Raw genomic sequence first — 23,021 nt, 5'->3', positions numbered from 1 at the left:
ACAGATGGCATCTCTCTAACCCCCATCACTCATCTTTTCCATCTTAAGCACCTGGAGACCTGGATGAAATTGTATATATCTCAGTCCATGATTGTCACGGCTACCAAACAAAAAGCACAAAACCTGTTCAGTAGCTTCATTTTGCAAACACTATTAATAGTAGTATACATAATGCAGGTATCAGAATGTGAAAATTCAACCTGAGATGGAGACTCTGCAATGAAATGGAAAGATTTTATATTCAAAAGTACTTGTGGGACTCTGAATATACCAAAAATTGTTGAGTTTTTTTTTTAAGATTTTATTTATTTAATTTGAGAGAGAGGGAGAGAGAGCGAGCATGTACATGTGAGAAGGGTGGGAGGGAGAGGGAGAGAAGCAGACTCCCTGCCAAGTGCGGAGCCCGACGCTGGGGCTCAGTCTCACTACCGGAGACCATGACCTGAGCCCAAACCAAGAGTCAGATGCTTAACTGACAAGCCACCCAGGCGCCCCAAGTTCTATGTTTTAAATGAGTGAATTTTATGGTATGTAAACTGTTTCAAATAAAGTATTAAAAAGTATTTGTGAAAATTAAAATACATTATAGAAATGATACTGAGCATTCTAGGAATAGATGAAAACACTGAGAAGAGAGCTGAAGGCAGAATCTTGAGGAAAGTGTACAATTTTAAGGAAGAGAGAGACACGAAAACAGAGAAGGTGTGATTTTCAGACATAGGAAGAAAACCAGAGAACAGTAGCCTAAAATTCAGGCTAATGAACTTAGCTATAAGGAAATTGCCAGTGACCTTTGCGAAAATAGTTTCCATGAAATGAATGTGTTAAGGAGTGAACTGTAAGATGCCGCTGCACATTATCTTGCCAGAAATGAAATGGGCAGAAGGGGGAAGAGCCCAACAACAGTGTCAGTGATTGTCTGGAGGCAGGGCAGACGTTTGTCTGTATGTCTCTCTTTCTCTGTCTAGACAGGAGCGACTTGGGCATGTGTATAGCTGGAGAGAAAGGGGAACAAAAGAGAGCAGAGGGTAAGATACATCCAGTTCTGGCTCTTACTGTGGTCAGAGAAGTTGGTGTTTGGTACAGAGCAGAGCATTTGTTCCTTGATGGTTGTGCTGTCCTTGTCATTTCCCTGCTGGGTCACAGGCACGGCCCCTTCCCTGGGCCAAGCAGGGCTGTGGGCCCGGGCCAGAGCTCCCTAGATGAACCCTACTCCTTTCTAATCCAAGAAGGTAGGTCCTAATGCAAATGTGAGAGACATTATCAGATGGGCATAACCTTCAATCTGCTGTCACCGGAGATGAGACACTCGTTCCTGAACGCCACTCCTTGATGGCCGAGGCCAGGTGAGCAGTGACACAGCTCACGAGGCTCAGGCACCCCCAGCGTAGCAGCATTCCATTACCTGTGGCCAAGAGCTGCTGCTGCTTCACCGGCCATCCGTCCCAGCTCTCGGCTTAGAGAGCTAAAGAACACATTCAGTCCCAGCCTCTGACACCCTCTGGGAGAGTTCTGCCTCCCTGGGAGTCCCTGAGCCATGCTCTGACCTATAAGTTACCCTTCTCCTCCACCCCACCTGCCCCCTGGCCACCCCCACATTCAAGAAGAATGGGAGAGGGGGAAAGGGGAGCGGCAGTGTGTGGGGACACTACCCACTTAGCCACATCCCCACACATACACTGCCTTAGCAGAGGGCCTCTTCTGAACACTTTCTTTCACTAACCTCATCCCTTTCAGGCTCTGCTGTGACTTTTTTTCTTATTTTGTATTTATTGTTTCTGTCTTGTTTTTATTTTAACCATCATCTAAGAATTCAAAAGGCTAGTTCCATTGTATTTATAATACAGCCTTTTAGAGCCTTGCATAATACTCTAGGATGTAGCATTCTTCCCTTTTGGGTTATTAACTGTATCTTTCATCTTTTCCTTAATTGTATATTGGTATTAAATTATATTTTCCCATATCTCTCAGAAACAAAATGTTAGCTGAAAACAAAATACATTTTTAATATTTATAAAAATGTATTCACTGTGCCTTTTCAAGGAGTCTTTGTGAGTTTTGTGGTACATGCAATTTAGGGTACATTTAGTAAGTTGAAGGGTTAAAATACCCTGCGCTGTCGCATATGGCAGTGAGCAGAATCGCAGATGTGGATGATACCACGTAATTAGTATTCTTTTATGTAAATGAAGGCTGTCAGCATGTTACCATAGTGTCTACTCTCTCTGAAGCTGGAATTTATGCCACTTGGTCTCACCAAGACCAGGCAGGATTATTCCACTGTCCTCAGTTAAGAACGAAAAAGAAATCAATATGATGAGAGAGAGAAAAGAAATGGAAATCTCCCCAAAGGAGATTATTTTTTTCCTATTTAGTTTTTGTTGATTTCTACCCCAGAAGTTTTATTCTGATGATGCAGTTACACATTTAGGATCAGCTAAGAAATTTGCTACATGAGAACAATTGGACTCGTCCAATTAAAAGACAATCATATTTTTAAACTACAGATTTCTGAAAGATGATTGTAATATTCAGTCATATCATACAGAGACTTTTAAAAAAATAATGGGATAAGTCTAGAAGTTTCTTAGCAGAACAAAAGGCATGAATTGAAGATTTCATTACCTTTTAATTTCATATTTAGTCATACTAACTATAGTAGAATGCTTTTAAATAGTGATTATGTCTTTTAGCTCCAGTTGACTCATAGTTTTAAAATAAAATTATGATAATTAAAGAAGCAAAAGCTAATATTTTATCAAGTTTACCCCATATGCAGATCAATCCAGGGTGTACAGGACAGTCATTGAAAGTTGCTGATCTGCTTGATGATGGAGAACTAAGGCACATCTTGTTCTTTGCCGGTTACACTGCACATTTATCTCTTGGATATTGGGTACCTGTCACACTGGGTGATGTCTGTTTTAAGTGGAAATGTTAGGACTATTATGAGCTTTGGGAACTATGAAGGAAAAGTTGTACATGTCAGAAAAATGTAAAATAGAATTCTTTATGCCTGTGGGTGTTAGGCTTTGTTTTTAAATAAAGTGGTTAGAGTATGTATGAGAGGTAAGTTAAACACATTGTCTTTCTCGAAATAAGTATACCTGGATTGTGTTCTCTTTATTCTTTATCTTGTATGTTGGTTAAAGGGCTTTTTTCTTTTGTGTCACTTTTGGGTGGTTTCCATTTCACTATCCAGATATGTTTTTTCTCTAGAGAAGCTAGTCTGCCTAGCTTAAATCACTGTGCTGAGGTGCAGAGTAGCCCCGTGTTTTCCTGAATGGATTTACTCTGCCATATGGCAGGTTAGTGAGTCACCACGACAGATTTGTAATGGGAAAAATACTGTGCAGGAAGGGATGTGCGTGATCAGCAGATTTATAGATCAGAAAATGAAATCGGAAGAAAGAATTTCCAGAGTGCCCTTTCCGTTTGACAGCTCTCCATGGAGAGGGTGTGGAATGATTTTTTAGTGTTTTTCTATTTTGGCTTTTGGTTGTTCCAGCATATTTTTTTCTAGCACAGGAATTGATTTTGCAAGGCGTCAGTGTTCTAGGTGTTGTGTTGCTGTATTCCTGTTCACAGAGATATTCTGTTTATAGGATTTGAAGCCGTGATGTGTTTCATGTGATCTCAGTAGCAATTAAATTCCTGAAGACACATCAAGGCTCCTGTTGGCTAAAATGGGGATTTCCCAGGTTTTGAGTCATAAGAGGCTATTCAGGTATGATTTAGCGAGTACTGACTCTTCCAAAGGAAAGAAAACAAAAAGAAAAGCCAAATGAGCTGAAGATCATATGTCCTGGTGTTTTTAAGTCTGTGCTATCCAGTATTGCAGCCACTAGCCACACAGAGCCACTATTTAAATTTAAATTAATTAGAATTAAATAAAATTAAAAAGTCAGTCCCTCAGTCTCACTAGCCACATTTCAGGTACTCAATAGGCACACAAGGCTAGTTAATATGGTATTAGGCAACACAGATAAATTATATTTCCATCATTGCAGAAAGTTCTATTGGACAATATTAGTCAAAGTGGAAGATTTTGAGGAAGAAAATGCTTTCTTTAGTTTCAGTGAAGATATCTTCATCCCTAATAACTTACTAGATTAGTGCAGTGGTTCTAAGGTTTTAATGTACAAGTGAGTCATCTGTAGGGGTTATTTAAAATGGAGCTTTGAGACTCCTCCCCAGACTCTCATTCATCAGGTTTGGAGCTATGACCAGAAATCTGTACATAGATATAATATTGTATCCTAGGGAATTCTGATGCTGCTAAGTGGCTCAGGAACTACATCTTTAAAAATACAAAGTAAGCGAGAAACTTGGGAATTGCCAGTCTCTTGATTCCCCACCCTTCATTCTTCCATTACTGACTTTCATTTGTGTCCCCAGTAATTGGTTGTAAGCATCATGTGTACCCAACTTGAGCTCCTGATTGGTAATAAGTAACAAAAAGAAAATTCATTTATTTACCATCTCATCTTTTAATGTATGTGTGTTTTAATTTGGCTATGTTCTATAAAAAGTAAACAGAAATGTTTATTTCATTACCATTCTGGACTGTGTGGGAAGGTAATTCTGACAGAACACCTTTGACCACTAAGATTTGAACACCCACAAAATTATAAAGGAGTAAAAAAAGAAATATAACACATGGTCTTCTCTGTGAAGATCATATCTAGTTAGGAAATGGATAAATATATCCAGAGACCTGACTTAAAGGGCACTTAGTAACAAATTAATAATTTGAAAAATAATGTAGGAGGAACTAAATCCTGAAAGAACTCAATGGAAAAGCATGATCCAATCTGATTGAAAATAATCTAGGTTGCTTTCCTTTGTATGATCTTAAGAGCTTCTTATCTAGGGACTTGGCCTTTGCCAATCTAAAATGGGCAATAAAAAATGGGAAGGATCTCTAATTTGGTCCCATGGTATAGTTGTGGGTTTTGGCAATAGGACCAGGCCAAAAAGGGCATCTGGAAACCAACTAAAGGGACTACTCAGAGTGTACTGGATTTAAAATTTCTCTGGGTGACTCCATAATCATGGAACTTCATTTGCTCACAGAAATGAAAGTGGAGAAGAAATGGGGGTGAAGGAAGTTCGTTTTATAAGAGGAACTACCTTAGGAATTTCAAATACTGGTCCTGGGAAAGAAAAAAAAAAAACTGTCAAGGTTCCAAAGAATACAAAGTTTTCTTTTAAAATAATTGTCTAGCCTCTTCTTGAAGAAATTGCCCATTAGGCTTCTCTGAGGAACAATATTGAAGAAGCAATGTTAGGAAGACAGAAAGAAAAAAAAAACTCAATATGTTCTTACTTTTTAAAAAAGCATTTTCACATATATCATCAGGAAGATTTGCTTTTTTTTTCCTTTTTGCTTGGTAGTTTGGTAAAACCGTAGCCACTCCACCACTTGTCCTAAGAGTCAGATCTAATTCTGTACTTACCTACACTTTCAGTAAAGAAAGTAAACATTTCCCCACCCTTTCTACAAGACGTACATGTTCTTTTCACATTGTCTTAGTATCTCAGGGTTGCTATAATAAAAATACCATAGACTGAGTGGCTTATGTACAGCAAACATTTCTTACAGTTTGGAGGCTGGGAAGTCCAAGATCATGGCACCAGTCTGGTAAGGACTTCCTGGTTTGTGACCATAATGCTGGTTTTTCGCTATGTCCTCACATGGGTGAAGGGTGATGGAACTGTTTTATAAGGGCACTAAAAATCCCATTAGTGAAGGCTCATCCCTTGAGGGTCAACCCACTCAGGGCCTAATCATCTCCCAAAGGCCCCACCTCCTACTACCATTACCTTGGCGAGGTGGGAGGTATTGATATTTTAGCATGTGAAAGGGGGTACACAAACATTCAGACCATAGTAGACCTATAAAATGTTATTAAGATTGGGGTGCTTAGCTGGTTCAGTTTATAGAACACGTGACTCCTGATCTAGGGCTTGTTTGAACAGCATATTGGGCATAGAACCTACTGAAAAGTTATTTAGATTGAGGCTCACACACTACCTCCTTAGAGAGGTTCTTTGGACTCAAGAAAATAAAAACGATACTTTGTACTATAGAGGACTTTGTCTTTCTTACCTTATCCTGTTACCTCTGCTTTGAAATACATTGAAACCGACTGCCTTTTTGAGGGTCTTCATCTCTCACTGGTATATGAAACATGTCTCTCCTCCCCTCTGTCCCTTTGTGCATACAACTAGGATCTTGAACAGTACAAGATACAGAGGCTTTCACTTCCAGGACATCATCTGTTGGTTCAGAATGCAAGTTTCTTTCCCCTGGTGGAACTCAGGGTAATGCCATTTCCTCAGGAAGACAGATCAGCCTCACCTAAAAATTAGCTGATATTCAAGAACTATCACAGGCTTAGAAAATGTAAAGATTCAACTTGGTGCTAAGCCCTCCCCCTAGTATTAATTTTTTTTTTTTAACTTCCTTCCAAAGGGACCAATTTTGAATTGAAAAGTAATGAGCATTGAATTGAAAATGCCAGTTGCAAGCCTTTTTCTAGGAAAATATTTTGGCTGAAAGCTCTCTCTCTCTCTTTCTGGGGGCTCTGTCGTGCCAGGTTGAAAGTGTGGAGCCTTCTATAAGACATGGATAGATGCAAACATGTCGGGCGGTTGCGGCTCGCCCAGGACCACTCCATCCTGAACCCGCAGAAGTGGTGCTGCAGGGAGTGCGCCACCACCGAGTCCGTGTGGGCTTGTCTCAAGTGCTCCCACGTGGCCTGCGGCCGCTACATCGAGGATCACGCCCTGAAACACTTTGAGGAGACGGGGCACCCGCTAGCCATGGAGGTCCGGGATCTGTACGTGTTCTGTTACCTGTGCAAGGACTACGTGCTCAACGATAACCCGGAGGGGGACCTGAAGCTGCTCAGAAGCTCCCTCCTGGCGGTCAGGGGCCAGAAGCAAGACCCGCCGCTGCGGCGCGGGCGGACGCTGCGATCCATGGCCTCGGGCGAGGACGCCGTCCCGCCGCAGCGCGCTCCTCAGGGACAGCCGCAGATGCTCACGGCTCTGTGGTACCGGCGCCAGCGCCTGCTGGCCAAGACGCTGCGGCTCTGGTTCGAGAAGAGCTCCCGCGGCCAGGCGAAGCTGGAGCAGCGGCGGCAGGAGGAGGCGCTGGAGCGCAAGAAGGAGGAGGCGCGGCAGCGGCGGCGCGAGGTGAAGNCGTCGGGGGCCGCCCGCCGCCGCGCCGCGCGCCCGCCATGGCGCCGGGCGTCACGGGCCTGCGCAACCTGGGCAACACCTGCTACATGAACTCCATCCTGCAGGTGCTCAGCCACCTCCAGAAGTTCCGCGAATGTTTTCTGAACCTCGACCCTTCCCAGACCCAACAGCTGTTTCCCAAGGCCCCCAACGGGAAGGCTCCGCTCTCGGGCAGGCCGGCAGGCAGCTCTGCCACCGAGCTGTCGGCCAGGAGCGATGGGGCCGAGGCGTGCGAGAGGGAGGGCCTCTGCTTCAACGGCGGGGCCTCCATCAGCAGGAGCCTAGAACTCATCCAGAACAAGGAGCCGAGCTCGAAGCACATTTCCCTGTGTCACGAACTTCACACCCTCTTCCGAGTCATGTGGTCCGGGAAGTGGGCCCTGGTGTCGCCCTTCGCCATGCTTCACTCCGTGTGGAGCCTGATTCCCGCCTTCCGCGGCTATGACCAGCAGGATGCGCAGGAATTCCTCTGCGAGCTGTTGCACAAGGTGCAGCAAGAGCTCGAGTCCGAGGGCACCGCACGCCGGATCCTCATCCCTTTCTCCCAGAGGAAGCTCACCAAACAGGTCTTAAAAGTGGTGAACACCATATTCCACGGGCAGCTACTCAGTCAGGTAGGTTGGCCCACCCTGCCCCCGACTCTGCCCATCACGTTGCAGGGAGGCTTGCTGGTTAGATTGTGGGCTTCCGTGAGTGCCTCCGCCAGGTCACTGGNTAGATTGTGGGCTTCCGTGAGTGCCTCCGCCAGGTCACTGGACAGACTAGGAGAGCCGACATTTGCTGTAATGACGCCTAACGGAGGGTGGCCATTGTACCTTTCGTTGTGCTGTACGTTGTAATGGCCTTGTTGGTGAACTTGCCTCCTCTATCTGGGCAGATTTTTAGTTGAATTTTTAGTGACTATCTTTAACCTTTAATGACTATATAGGTAATATAATATTCTCATTGTTATAATTAAGAACCTTTTGTTGGTGTGCCATCCTCATCAGTTTGGGGAAATTGAACAGTTTGCCTATAACCCTGGTTTCACAGTAGTTTGAAAGAGCCTTCCTTCCAGAACATTCTTTACATACAAGGAAGGGAGATGGCAAGCCCCCCTCCTGTTCCCCATTACCTCCCATTTTTCTGGATCGTAGGCCATGTAGGGACATAAGCAAAGACTCATAGATAAGATTTTATGAGAATGTGCAGAAAGAATTTTTAGAGTTAAAAAGATGGGCAACATAATGAATTCAGGTAAAACCTCTACATTATGTTACTGAGGTTTGTGTCTCAGTATTTAGGGGTTTTTTTTTGTTTTTTTTTTAAAGATTTTATTTATTTATTCGACAGAGATAGAGACAGCCAGCGAGCTCTAGAGGGTACACAAGCAGGGGGAGTGGGAGAGGAAGAAGCAGGCTCATAGCAGAGGAGCCTGATGTGGGGCTCGAACCCATAATGCCGGGATCATGCCCTGAGCCGAAGGCAGCTGCTTAACCGCTGTGCCACCCAGGCGCCCCAGTATTTAGGGTTTTAAAAGAACAATGAATGGGTTGGGAAGAGGTTTATTTAGGCTTTTGTTTTTTAGCATGTAAAGGGGGAGTGCTTATGGGCACTTCCTCTGCCTGCTGTGGGTCCACAGGAAGAACCGTGCATCTGGGAAGGTTATAGAGGGAGAGGAGGTCTGATCATAAGGTAGTTTGACGCTCTTTGAATACAGGGATCTGTGTAGGGATACTGCCAGAAACAAGGACAAGAAAGCGAGGCAAGTTGGAGTGGGTAGAAGCAGCAAAGTTTGGATGAGGAAAGAGTACCGATGAGAGAAGCAGACAGGAATCTGCCAGTTCTCTATCTCAGATTGATCTGAGAATGGTCCCATGATAACCCAGCCTGTGCTGCCACAGCACTGAATGGTAGAGCATGCTTTGGGAGAGAACAGAGAAAGGGATAGGTGATAATCTCTGTGCTGTGTGGTTTTCCAGTTCCAGCTAGCATCATAGTTAGAAATGTATACCGACAGTAATGTGCTCTAATGCTTTTAAGGTTACATTTATTATTTTAATATTATTATTTAAAAACCTTTGAAAACTATATACGTAGTTTTGGTAAGTTATGTGTTTTATATAAATCGAGCAAAAATGTATGTGGGAAGCGTGGAGGTTATATAACCTGTAAACCAATCTTTTCATCCTAGGTCACATGTGTATCATGCAATTACAAATCCAATACCATTGAGCCCTTTTGGGATCTGTCCCTGGAATTCCCTGAACGGTATCACTGCATAGAAAAGGGGTTTGTCCCTTTGAATCAGACAGAGTGCCTGCTCACTGAGATGCTGGCCAAGTTCACAGAGACAGAGGCCCTGGAAGGGAGAATCTACGCTTGTGACCAGTGTAACAGTGAGTGCTGGGGGGTAGCAGCGGAGGGGGCGGGGAACGTGCATCTGGAATATCAGTGTAAGGTGCTGTTTTTGCCCCTCTGTCAAAAGTAACACTGGTAATACTGAGTGGTTCTAAAGGATCTTTTAAAGATTTTCCCATTTTCCTGAAAACAAGCATGTGGACATCATACATTAAAAAACAAAACCAAACCTAAGAGTTGGGCTTCCTTTGACTCCTGCTGTGATGGACTTTAGCTGTTACCTTGGGAGGCATTTGAAAGTGTGGATCCCGAAATAGGGACTCTAAGAATGTGAGTGCTTAGCTTCGTAGTGCTACAGGGGTCCTGCTTAAATTCATGAATATAGATCTGACAGTTCTGATTTCATCTAAAGTCAGGTGGCATAGCTTGTTTGAGGGTTACGGTATCGGAAACACGTGCCTTGTACTCAATTTGCAGATTGCAAGTCTGTCAGAATCGATGCTGTAGATTGCCATGAGACCAGGACGCAAGCCATAAGTGCATCAGCTTCAGGGTTACTTTCTGCATTTGTTTCTTCACATGCCATGCATCTGGGGAAGGTCATAAGACAGTATTTCTCTGTCATGGCTGTCATTTTATTTTATTTTTTTTTTTAAAGATTTTATTTATTTATTTGACAGAGAGAGAGACAACCAGTGAGAGAGGGAACACAAGCAGGGGGAGTGGGAGAGGAAGAAGCAGGCTCCCAGCGGAGGAGCCCTATGTGGGGCTCGATCCCAGAACACCGGGATCACGCCCTGAGCCGAAGGCAGACGCTTAACGACTGAGCCACCCAGGCGCCCCATGGCTGTCATTTTAAAGTGGAACTCTTTCCATATGGTTATGTAGGCACCTTATGCAGAGCTCCTTCCGTCTTACCACACTAACACTTGGTGCTTTTGCTAACCCGGCACATACAGAGCAGATGTAGGGCAAATACTTGGAAGCTCATGTTTGGGTTTTTTGGCATATCAAGATTTGGAAACTAAAATTAATGGATTATGTAGATATCTTGAAATCAATTTGCAGCCATAAAATAATTTGGACTGCAAGTTTTGAGAACGACAAGCTTATGATGACCCCTATTAAAATATTTTCATATGGTCTTTTAAAATAGTGAACTGTGGGAAACCTATTGTCCCTGAAGAGTCAGGACAAAAATCAAAAATCATGCTCGATATATTATTCTGCCATGTTTAAACAGAATTTGAAATGCTGTACTTGTCTAACTGTAGTGTCACTTGCCCTGTTCCTTATCGAGATATATAAAGGTAGTGACTTAAATTATCTTATTAGAGCAGGATCTGTTTGGGTTTTTTTAAGGTAGTGATTCCTAAAGCTTTTTACTTGTGAGGAACAGAAGGATGTTAACAGCTTTAACTCCATTATTCTCGGGCAGGCAGATTAGGGAGGAGATACTTTTATTTATTTTTGCAAGAAAGGATTGTTTTTCTAGTTGTCAGATGTGCTAATTTATCAGGATTTCTCTAGGCAAGTTCAAATAGTAGCAGGGAAGGAAAGCTATGGCAAAAGGTACAAGATGCATTGTTGTTACTTGTGAAGTTTCAAAAGCATCAGTCTTCTATCTCTCCATGTGGCCAGCTTCGTCACCGGACCTGATCAATCCCAGTGGAATCAGTAATTTCTTTTTCTTTGTGAATTTCATTTTAGGGAAACAAAGCCTGAGTCTATATTGCCTTCATCTTAGCTCACATACTCCCCCTACTGAGAGTGGCAGTCACTGCCAGCATTCCCAGGCAGTGCTGCAATAATTTTCGAAAATCTGCTGGTGAATTAGAATGTAAAACAAGGCCAGGCCCTTCTTTGAATTCTCTTTCTGTTCATGCCCCCACATATCATGACCACCAGCCCTGCTGAAAGGTTCTCTGGCACACTCATTCTGCTGCAGTCCTTTATGAGAACCAGCAGCTACACATCCTGTTGTCCCAGGGAGCCCCGTGAAGCATCATCTGGCTGTGATTTGCTGCCTTTCATGAGTGTTATAGACAGGACTTAGATGTCAGGCTCTTCAGACACTGAAACCATGCCACCTCACAGACAATTAGCAGGCACCACATGGACCACCAGTTTTATATTCCCATCCATTCACTGGTCTAATTAATATAATAACCGAGCAGTCGTCAGTAAATGGGTATAGAGAAGGCTTCTGATGGAAATTAAGAGAACTTTATTTCCATTGTTTGTGATGTAATTTAGAAATGCATTCCCCTCACAGTTCAGTAGCTTTAGAAACAAAATGAGAGTCTGAGCACTGGTTCTGCTTTGGACTGGATGAATTTGGCCAGTCTGTCCAGCTTGTCCTCCATGTCCAGCCGTGTGCTTTTATCCAAGAAACATGTTTCAAAAACTAGATACAGCATAAAACTATAAAACCAGCAGTTTCTTTTCTAAATATTTGTATGTCACAATCCATGCTGAAGAAAGAATCTATTTAAATATTCTGTCTTTTGGTAATCCTGTGCCCTCTGAATTTTTTTCCTAAGCCTGAAATATATGCATTATTCCCCGTTTTACAGGAAAGGAAACTGAGGTTGAGAGTTTTGAACAGCATACAGCTAGCTGTGAGCAGGAAATAGAATTAGTCTAGCTGATGAAAACAAAAACTTTTTCAGTTTCATTCTGGTGCGTCATAGTTTAAGTGATAAGTGCATATGTAAAGGCATAGAACCCTGATGCATGTTGTTGCAGTGACCTTCCAGGATATTCCATTAATAAATCCATCATATTAGGAATATACCACTGGAAACCCATACCAGTTTTGGAGGTAGCTGATGCAAAAATTTGGAAGTGGATATATCAGGATTAGGTTTGGTGGTTTTTCAGTTAACTCAAATAATAATGACTTTAAAATGAGATAAATTTTTTTTTTCTATTCTATAAAAGAATTCTGAAGGACAGTCAGGGACTAGCATAGTAACTACAGGGTCACTGGGGACCCAAGCTCTTTCCACCTTTCAACTTGACTAGTTCAAGGTTTCCATCCCCAGGGTTACCTCGTGGTCGAAGAGGAGCACTTGGCAGTCATCCTAAGACTGCCACCACCCAGTTATCCCTTCCGAGTCTGGCAGAACTGCCATGGCCACACCAGGCGGGCACGTGGGGCTGGGAAATGCCGTCACATTTCCCAGGGTCACAGAGGGCCCCAGAGGGTCACAGCGCTGCCCCAGATGAAACTGAGGTCCCAGTACTGAGAAATAAGGAGAAAGCATATTGTGTGGCCTGTCATTGTCTCTGCCATAGCCAGGAAAGAACGAGACTCCTCACAATCTATGTCTTGTACCTTCCCAAACCATATAGGCAAACGACGAAAATCCAATCCCAAACCCCTTGTTCTGAGTGAAGCTAGAAAGCAGTTAATGATCTACAGACTACCTCAGGTCCTCCGGCTGCACCTTAAAAGATTCAGGTGAGCTTGCTCTGGGGCCTTCCAGGTGGCTGTGAGCTGTGGGGATAGCTGCCTCAAAGGGTTTGGTGAGGGCAGATGTCTTCTTTGGTGTTGGGAGGGGAAGCCTATTCCCTAGAGGTCTTGCACTTTCCATGGCGATTAAATGCTTCCTGCCTAGTAAGGCATGTTAATGAGGGGCGGGTGCCCAGGACAGGGCTTCAGCTCGCAGGGCCCTGTCTCATCAGCTAGCCTGTGCTGTGTCTGTGCTTGGAGATTCTCTAGCCTCACTCGGGCTTATAAAGAGTCATCTTCAGAACCAAGTAGGACATAACCTGTGAAAAGAAGGGCAGGCAGTAAACTGTAAAAAGATTATTGCCTGAACTGCTTGTTTTAGGGACTTCTGGTTTCAGAGTACAGCATGGAACATTCACAGGAAATATATGTGGACATTGATCACTGTTTTATTGATGCAAAAGCCACGTCTGGAAGGTTATGTTTTCTCAGTTCCCTGTTTTACCGTCATCTACCTAGGATAACATATGCCATTTTTTACTAGTAAGAACTTTATATCCATGTTTTAGGTGGTCTGGCCGTAATCATCGAGAGAAGATTGGGGTCCATGTCGTCTTTGACCAGGTATTAACCATGGAACCTTACTGCTGCAGGGACATGCTCTCCTCTCTTGACAAAGAGACCTTTGCCTATGATCTCTCCGCAGTGGTCATGCATCACGGGAAAGGGTTTGGCTCAGGACACTACACAGCCTATTGCTACAACACAGAGGGAGGTGCGTGCGCTTGACTCTGTGGGGTGGGAGACACGGAAGAGGGTTGATGTGTCCACATTCCATCGCTTTCCTTTTATTTCATCTATAGGGGGATATTACATACATGAAAATCTAGTGGAAAGGATTATGAAAGTTGGTTTCAAATTTTAGATATATCACCGAGTGACAACCTAAGATTGTCCTAAGAATTGACAGGAACCAACAGATATAAAAGTACTTAGCATGGTTCCTAGCACATAATACTCAATTAATTTTAGAGGTTTCTCATTATTCATACTTCTGCAGATCTCCATTTCCTTCGTGGTCATGTAGAAACGCTATGACTTACGTAACCTCATGGAGATACTGTATGACTCTCACCAGCCCCAGCTCATAGTGAAGCCGAAGACATTTCCTGAGCACTTCCTACGTCCTTACCGTAGGAGGTATGGGGGGTACAGGGGCCCCGCCCAAGGAGCTTTCGGTCCTTGTCCCCCCAGAGCACAGCGTCTCTGCTATTGTGCACTGAGGTGGGTGGGCTGCGGCTGTGTTTTTTGTAATGAACCCCTCGGCCCATACGGTGGCTGGGGTGAAGTAACTTTTTATTCCTTCTAAATTCTCTTTTATCACTCCTCCATGGACATTTCACCTCTGCTCCTCCTCTTCCCATCGCTTATCCCCCAATCTTCAGGCTACCTTTGTAGAAGGCCCTAGTGGGCAATGAAAAAGCCTGAATAAAATGAGGACAAAAATTACAGTCAGTCGATATTTTAATAGTACCACGGTGGGCTTGGGTGGAGTTGAAGCTAGTGGTCGCAGGGAAGTCTGTTCGTTTCATTTACCAGCCTTCCCCGCCCCCGGTGCCCCACCACCACCACCAGTCAGGGGTTGGTTCTGTTCAGAACTCCTCTGTCCCTTTCTTCATCTCCTGGTTTTGCCTGCCAATTGGAAATACGACTGGGGTAGTCACTTTCTCTCTTTCTTTCCTTTGGTTTCCTAGGTTTTTGGGTCCACTGCAATGACTCAAAGCTGAATGTATGCAGTGTCGAGGAAGTGTGCAAAACTCAAGCCTACATCCTTTTTTACACTCAAAGAACAGTTCAGGGCAATGCAAGAATTTCAGAAACCCAACTCCAAGCTCAGGTGCAGTCCAGCAACAACGGTGAGGGCAGACCACGGACCTTCCCCTGAATGGGAGGCACTTTTCAAGGACTGGCTGGCTTTTAAACTATTGATGTTCATATATCTTTCCTCTTAAAGGAAATAAGGTTTAGGGCAGGAACAGAGTACTAGGTTTGCCTCACTGGGACTACAGCCGAAGGTGCTAGGTGACTCATGTTCTATCATAAAATCTGTAGTCACTTTCTTTTGAATGGATTTAGGAATTCCCTCCTTTGATAAAACAAATCAAAAGGAGTAACTTCTATGAAGATTCTTTTCATCAGTTGCTTCTGAATAGAGAGGATCTGGGTGGAGGAAAGAGGGGGTAAATTAATCATATGCAGCCAGGAGAGCAGCCGTGTTTTCTTTCCATTACACGATTCCCCCACTAATCAGGACCTTCTTGTGGCCCCAGAAGAACCCTCCTGATGTGCGCAGCCCTGGACAGAGCACGTGAGGTGGGTCCCTGGGCTGGCAGCTTGCTGTATGGGAATGGTTCCAAGATAGGAGGTGAATAATAAGGATTTGTCCCCACAAAGGAAGTAACCCTCAAGGGTTGAAAACTAGCAGACTTCCTCTTCCAGTGGAAGAGTGGAATGAGATATAGAGCAAATTTCCCCATGCAAAACAGGAGGTTTTTCAAGTGTCCTACCCTCCCTGGCTGCTGCTGTCATTTAATCATTCCATGTCTTCTGGAGACTGGCATGAACATCCCTTCATTCTAAAGAAGGAGCAGTTCATATGGGGAAGCAATAAACTGGTCCACGACATGTTCTTTGTTGCATGCTGAGCCTAAGGGCACCTGTGGCTACCCAGTTCTGTAGCATATCCCTGGTTCAGGTGTAGGGCAAGCACATGGTTTGGTGTGAACTGGTCTTTAGGTCACTTGTCTGAGGCTGTCTCAGAGTTCAGTTGAGGGTAGGCAGGGATAGCTCGTGGTCCAGGCGTTATCTGAATGCCCATCATCTGTTCTCACCTTGGAGCAGCATGCAGCTTGTCTTAGTCTGCAGCTTCTTTCTTGCACCTGGAGGGCTAGAACATTCTTGTTCAGCACAAGGTTTGGGAACTTCTGCTTTCTAGGGCTTAAGAACCGGCCCCCATATGTCCGAACAGTTCATGGCTGCTGGCCCTGGCCTGTTTCTCCCAAATTTGATAATCCCTACTGTTTCTTTACCCACCTACACTTAGTCCCTCGGAGAAAAAAAAGTGTCCTGTCCTTTACTTAAGTGCTAGTAAAATACTTGTTTCTTTTTATACTGGGTCAGTTTCTAAGTGGGATGAAATCACCCAGATGGAAACCCCCCTCCTCCTCATCAGACAGCACTGAATTCCCTTCCCGGTCCTTTCGTTAGACTCACCGGTAAAAGTGAACGCAAACCGGAGCTCTCACTGTGGGGGCTGCTGCAGCCTGCCTCAGCCTGTCACTACGAATGCTCATCTTCTGACTGAGCGTATCGTATTAATGTTCAGTTCAGGTAGAGGTACAGTTGTCGCTTGAAGGAAGCAGATGTGGAGGGAGTTTGGGGAAGGGTGGGCGGTTGGGAAAAGAGAGGGTAAGAATGAGGGTCGTAGCTTAGGGGTGTTGATGAGCCCCATTTCCAGAGCAGATCTGTAGCATTTGCTGTTGACTTCTGAGATGGACTCTCCCGTAGGACCTGTCAGACAGCACTGAGACATGGAGGAAATTCAGACAGAAAGTGGCTCACCCTGATAAAGAAGGGGGAGTGACTATATTTTAAATTAAACTTGCTTTTTCCAACACTGTGAGGTTTCTGTAATATTTAGCTTTTATTTGGAAGCGATAGCGTATGGCATTTTTTATGCTGTTTGGTTTATATTGTCTACTGCAGGCTTCTTTGTACAAGCTTGGCCCGGGCTCACCCTCTCCTGGACGCTGTTTTAAAGTGTCACAGCTGCCCACGCTGCCAGAGGCTCTGACGTAAAGCTCTCTAGATCCACACTTTTAACTTGGCAGGATTGGTGATGACTTTTTGTGGCAATGGAAAAGCCTATTAACTCAAAAACAGNAAAAAAAAAAAAAAAAAAAAAAAAAAAAAAAAAAAACACCCAAGGAGAGTAAAAAGGAAAATACAAATTGTGCCTCATCTTTCTTCGAATGCTATATTTGTTATTCTAGAAAAAGAGAACTTGCAAATGGAAAAGAACTAACAGCATCTGCTCCATCCCTCAGGCTGTCCGGGGGAAACACTTAAGAAAAATGAACATTTAATGGAAAATTAAACGATCTTCAAATTTAATTTTTAAAAATAGTTTTATACCAAATATTTATGAGAATTATTAAGCAGATTTAAGGACTTTGTGAAATAAGTGTTTAACTTAGCTGAGCACCCGTTATCAAGTTAGTAAAATTGTTTAAAATGAGCTGGGCTAGAAACCACTACCAGAGTCCTCACTGAGCTGCATACTCTCGAAGGTGCCCCTGCAGTCACAGACACCTCAGGTACCAGAGGCAGCAGCCCTAGACGCTGTTGAGAAGTTAGTATTTATGGAGATTTTTATTAAAGAGTTCCCTGCTGCATAAGCCAATGGCTGTTGTGAGGGAAATGTCCCTTTGCCTTTAATTTATTTACATATTGGAAGTAGATGGATTTCTTAGTTGCATCTTACTTTAAACTGAAACATTCTAAAGAGAAGAAGGTAAGAACCAGGTAGACGTTGACTAGATGCTGCCAAATCAAACCCACGATCTCCTGACTGAACCTTACGGGCCTGCTTCTCCCAGGCGAGTAGTTAGAGTCCCATTCCAGGAACCCTTTGTAGTTGGCTGGTGTGTTTACTTTCTGCTGTAGCCAGCCAAGATGAATGCACCCTGGCCCTCAAAAAGGATTTTTACCTCAGTCTAGTTTGACCCCCACACTTGTGGTTGCCTCTGAGATGAGCATCCATGCTAGTGTTTAAAAAAAAAAAAAAAAAAATTAGGTATGCCCTCAACAGCCAGGAACTGAAGCTCTTATTAAATGGTGGGCGGAGGTCTTGCCAGTTTTGATCCAGCCCCCTCTCAGGCTGAGGGGGGCAGTGCCACACTGAAAAGAATTTCCAGATGTCTCTTAAAATGTCATGAATAAAATTAGAAACTGTAGAAGTGTTAATGTGTCCTATGGACTCAATAGCAGAGTTTATTTTTGTTTTTAATGGCCAGGCTTCTAGAGTCAATGATTGTATGAGTTCCCTACTCAGGCTATGCTTGTAGCTTCATCCAAGTGCAAGAACTAATGAAGTGGATTGGCTGGCAGTGGGGCATGGCTCCTAGCCAGGCCCCCGTATAAGCCTGAGAGAGGTCGACAGTAGTACAGAATGAAAACTTGGTTGGGTGTGGGGGGTGGGATGTGGGTGGGGAGGCAGGGAGGGGGAAATGGAGTTTGTTTTACTTATTGATAAAGCTTTGTGAACTAATTTTATACAATTCATAACATTTGGTGCCTTGTACCCAGTTATGGTTTGCATGGGATTGAAAAGATTAAGGGAAAGGATGCCGCCTTGTCATTTCAGGTGGCAAATGGGTCTGTACAGTGTAAAGGACATTTGATACCAGACTTTTTAAAAGCATTTCATCTCATGTGTGTGAAAGATCATTATTCTTAACCAGCAGGTTCTGAAATTTTACTGTAATGTCCAGAATCTTTGGATTTGTTGACTCTTCATCAAATGGCTGCTTTTTAAGGCAGACTGTGTACCCTGTTCTTTCTCACCACCCCTTTTATGTTCCAAACATTAACTCGATCCTTTTCGGGTAAGCTGGGAGTGCTGCCTCTTCTCAAACATACACTATACCCCTGTCGGGTTATATCTTATGAGTGGAAGGGTTGCTTTTCCAGCTGGTTGAAAGAGCACAAATATTCAGAAAGGGGCGTTTTTTCCTAATGCGGGGCAATTTATGGCAGAAGTCGAACAAAAATGGTTCCTCCCGAAGTATTACCTTCATTCGTTCTGAAGTTCTTTTGCACACAATTTCAGGAAGCAGTGTAGAACACAGTCCCCCGTATGTGACCCTTTAGACTGTAAAGCAGCCAGTGTGCTGTGTAATATGCCAGAGAAGGCTCGAAGAACCTGTCCCAGCCCCCCAGCCCCTTCCTGGGCAGGCACCGATTGCCGACTGCCGCGGTGCTTACTGCTGTGGAAGGGGAGGAGACCCAGTCCGCTCCCCTGCAGGGCTGTTTATAGCCTGTTCCTTTTACTCTGACCTTAAGGTTTCCATTGAGCTCATGAGACTTCACCAAAGGGTGTTTTAAAATAAGCTCACCACTTGAAGCACATTTAAGAACTGGCTCCTTCAGCCTAATTACTGGCCTAATTAGGTGAGGAGGTTGTACTTTTGGAGCAAAATCTCCCCTGGCAACCTAATTTTTTTACTGGGTAAGTATGCATCTCCCTGGTGGTTCAGATTCTTTTTGTTTTGTTTTTTTAATATTATTTTATTTATTTATTTGACAGAGATAGACACAGCCAGCGAGAGAGGGAACACAAGCAGGGGGAGTGGGAGAGGAAGAAGCAGGCTCCTAGCGGAGGAGCCTGATGTGGGGCTCGATCCCATAACGCCGGGATCACGCCCTGAGCCGAAGGCAGACGCTTAACCGCTGTGCCACCCAGGCGCCCCTTCAGATTCTTTTTGAAATCAGCACTAAAGCTGAAAGCGCCTTCTAAACAGCACCGTGAGTTTAGTTTCTATCTTTCCCGTTTAACCATTCTCTTGGTCCAGGGCTTCGAATTTAACCGGTGTTTCTTCCTTCAACCCACACGTTGCTCTGAATACAGCAGAGCTACTCTAGCACTGAGGCAAATGGTCATTTTTGTAGACTCTGTTCATACTTATTCCTGCTGGCATGTTTCATTTAAAATCTAAGCAGGTGGTATAAGAGATTTCCGTGGTATTATGTTAACCAGCCGGGGCTGAAAATCATGTGACAGATGTGGAATTGACTTTGCTTGGGAAGAATGTTGTGTTGGAATGGCGAAAGCCAGCATTTTAATTTACAAAATTAATGACTGTTCATCGAAATTTGAGGAAATTGCAGATTTGATAGCTTTACTTGCTAAATTCTTAACACTTTGAGGAATTAAGCCAGTTTAAATGAAACTTTACCTTGCCAGTATTATGGCTTTATAAACCAACTAACAGTAAACACGATTACTTGAAGCTAAAACAAAATTTTGAGTGAAATATGAATTATGCTTTGGAAGTTGCCATGTCTTAATTTTTCCTGGATTTTTATTTTCAACTTTTAAAAACTTTACAAAATAGAGCTGCTCACAGTTATGAGTAGATGAGGTCGCAGACTTCAAGGATCTGTTTCATGCCTATGAAGAACAGGAGGTGCTGGTATTTCTTAACAGCGGTCTGATGCAGATCTGAAGGGGCCTAGAATCTGTGCCATGGCTTAAAATTTTCCTTCCTGGTCACCATTTGGGAGGTGATGGTTTCAAACCTAAGCCTTGCTCTCATGTATGTGACCCTTCCTCATTGTAACACCCAGTAAGTTGGGTGTTAACACCTGTCATATCATCTGTAGTCCCAGTGTAGATAGATTCTCGGAGGGTCTTGGCTTCACGGTAAGCCATCCACAGGCGTGACTTCACACACACTCAAACTCCTCCCTAACAGATGGGACCTACCTGCTTACTGCAAGAGACTGGTGCTTTGTAAAATATATATACACAATCTGATGTTCAAACAGATTTCTTAAGATCTGTGTCGGTAGGGTCAAAAGGGACTGTTTTGTCCTATTTACCTTTTGTGAACAGACTGCTAGACATCTGTCAACTCTAACAGTTATGCCACTGTGGTGCATTCATACTGAACCCCCCCTTTCCAATTCATGTCCTTTAATTCCATACCAGTTCCAGACTTGGCATGGAAAAGCAGGATTTTAAAAAAATTACTAGTAGATGGGGTGCCTGACTGGCTCAGTCAAAAGGGCATGCAACTCCTGATCTCGAGGTCATGAGTTCAAGCCCCACGTTGGGTGCAGAGAGATAAAATGAACTTTAAAAAAAAAAATTAAAAATGCCTAGAATAAATCAACTAGGGAAAAAACTTACCTAGGGGAAACTATCTCCATATCTATCTGAGCCTACATGAATCTCTTCCATGCCAGTTCCTTATATATTCCATTTCCAAAGAATTCCCAACTCTTGGACAGTGACACTATTGTGAATTTAGGGTCAGAAAACCTATATTTCCTTGTGAAGAAAGCAGCTTCCTCAAGCAGTGTCACTTTAGTGCCCACTGCCCAGGCTTACTTACACCTTGCCTCCACTGCACATCACTGCCCTCTTTCGACCAACAAATCCAACTCGATGACAGCAACAATGCCCCCCTCCCCAACCCCGGTGCCTGGAAAACCCACCTGGTGTACTAAAATGCTATGCAACACCAAATGGCGGCTTCCCCTAGTTCTGCTCCAAAGTGGAAATTCCTCAAAAATAGTTTCACCTTATGTTGACATCAATGTACAGTGGCTACAGTTTCCTTTTTGTTTTTTCTTTTAATATCAAACAAACCACCTCTGTTATAATCCATGTTTAGGGCTTGTTCCTGTCTCTTGAGTGTGAAATATAAATCATGTTTTTATGATTTTTGTAAATCTTGACTTGACTTTTTACACCTTGTTTTTGTAAGCTGAAGTTTCTTATTAAAAGAATAAAATGATTCTTTGTATGCAGTCTTTATTCCAAATATTTGTTAAAATACCATTAGGTTATTCCTCAGGACAAGAGCAAAGATCACCCCCTGCAGAAACTTAGGACCTATGTACAGAACTTTACAGAACAGAGGACAACCCTTTGGCTGAAACCTGACTGCTGATCAGAGAACGGATTTCTGAGCGGGCTCAACAGAGAAAAGGAAATCAGGAAGGGAAGGTGCCCATCTGAATGAAACTTCAACTTCCATCAGGGCAAGTTTTGTGACGGGCACAGATTGGTGGCTCTGTTTTTGGAAGGTTCAAGTACAGCACAGGGGGTTCCATGTGTCTGCAATCAGAGGACAGGACAACAGGTGCCATTAGAAATATACATGCACTGAAAGGAAATCAGTAAGACTCAAAATTTCTTGCAACATCTGTAAACACGTTTAACTAGGAATAGCCAAGGGACTTCTGTCAAGTCTCCTTCCTGTATTTTGTGAATAGATGATATAAATTATTGCTTCTCTCAGCCTCTAGAGCTCCTAGACACGCAGAGCAGTGGTTAAGTGCTTACCGATTTGGCTACACCCCCGGCTGAGGTGCCATTAGGTCAATGTCACTCAAATTCCTGGCCAGCCAAACGCCTGCAGCAAAAAGTCCCAAATTGAGGATCAAGTTCCTGGAAAAAAGACATTTCATTAACCCTGTGGTCACTGAGTCACTTGTCTTTAGTTAACGAAAGATAGTAAAAGATTTACCATCACCACTCTGGAAAAACCATCCGAGGCAAAAACACAGTTCTAGAATCGCAGGAAGGTAGGGCTTCACAACGGTAGGTTGCCCAAGACCTACACGGTTACTTAAAGTTCGTTTCTGTGTCTAATACGAGCTGGATCAAATGCAAAGGTCAATTACATACTCGCCCAGGGCCGAAAAGCCGGTCTGTGTTGGCGCCTCTTTTTCCCGGGTACCCCTGGTCAGGGTGAGATTCTCTAGACGTTGCCCAGTAACTCAAAAGATCGCTTCTGCCGGACGGGAACTCTCCCAGTCAAGGACCTCTCCACAGCACAGCCAGAGCCACTAAGGGGCCAAGATGCTGGCAATGTACAGGCGCCAGCCTGGGCGAAGAAGCCAAGTCGGGGAGGGACGCAGAGGGGCTCGGAGCGCCAGAAACGGACAAGTTCCCGGGGCTTCGGTTACCTCCGGAAATCGTTCCTGTCGGTGGCGAAGCGGTAGACGCCCCGGAGCCAATCGCCCACGTTGTCCGGAATTTCGGGTGCTTCATTTGGCGCGCCAGCAGCGCTCACGCCGACCCCGCCGGAAGCCATAGCTGCACTCTCGAGATCCGCAAAGCCTCTCCTGACGCACGGTGTGGGCGTCGCCGGATCACGCAACTTCCGGTCTCGCACTTCCGCCG

At 44.0% G+C, this 23,021-nt stretch overlaps 2 protein-coding genes across 2 annotated transcripts in view; one reads left to right on the top strand and one right to left on the bottom strand.

The window, feature by feature from the left end:
- USP49 (ubiquitin specific peptidase 49) overlaps positions 1–17,896 on the top strand; it is a 55,724-nt gene extending 37,828 nt beyond the window's left edge. The window contains 6 exon segments of the mRNA XM_019794415.2: positions 6,603–7,207; positions 7,210–7,862; positions 9,422–9,626; positions 12,946–13,054; positions 13,615–13,820; positions 14,800–17,896. Coding sequence (XP_019649974.2) covers positions 6,631–7,207; positions 7,210–7,862; positions 9,422–9,626; positions 12,946–13,054; positions 13,615–13,820; positions 14,800–14,990 — 1,941 coding nt within the window. The 5' untranslated portion in view covers positions 6,603–6,630 and the 3' untranslated portion in view covers positions 14,991–17,896.
- Positions 17,897–21,627: 3,731 nt separating this feature from the next.
- Positions 21,628–22,969, bottom strand: TOMM6 (translocase of outer mitochondrial membrane 6). Its single transcript, XM_002914491.4, has 3 exons — positions 22,805–22,969; positions 22,179–22,283; positions 21,628–21,950 (listed from the first exon to the last, which is right to left on the bottom strand). The coding sequence occupies exons 1-2, from the start codon at positions 22,930–22,932 to the stop codon at positions 22,187–22,189; spliced, it is 225 nt and encodes a 74-aa protein (XP_002914537.1). The 5' UTR covers positions 22,933–22,969; the 3' UTR covers positions 21,628–21,950; positions 22,179–22,186.
- Positions 22,970–23,021: the final 52 nt, after the last annotated feature.

Source organism: Ailuropoda melanoleuca, chromosome 19 (assembly GCF_002007445.2).
Source record: "Ailuropoda melanoleuca isolate Jingjing chromosome 19, ASM200744v2, whole genome shotgun sequence".
NCBI lineage: Eukaryota > Metazoa > Chordata > Mammalia > Carnivora > Ursidae > Ailuropoda > Ailuropoda melanoleuca.
Note: the sequence above shows the minus strand (reverse complement) of the source record. Positions and strands in the feature narration are given on the sequence as shown.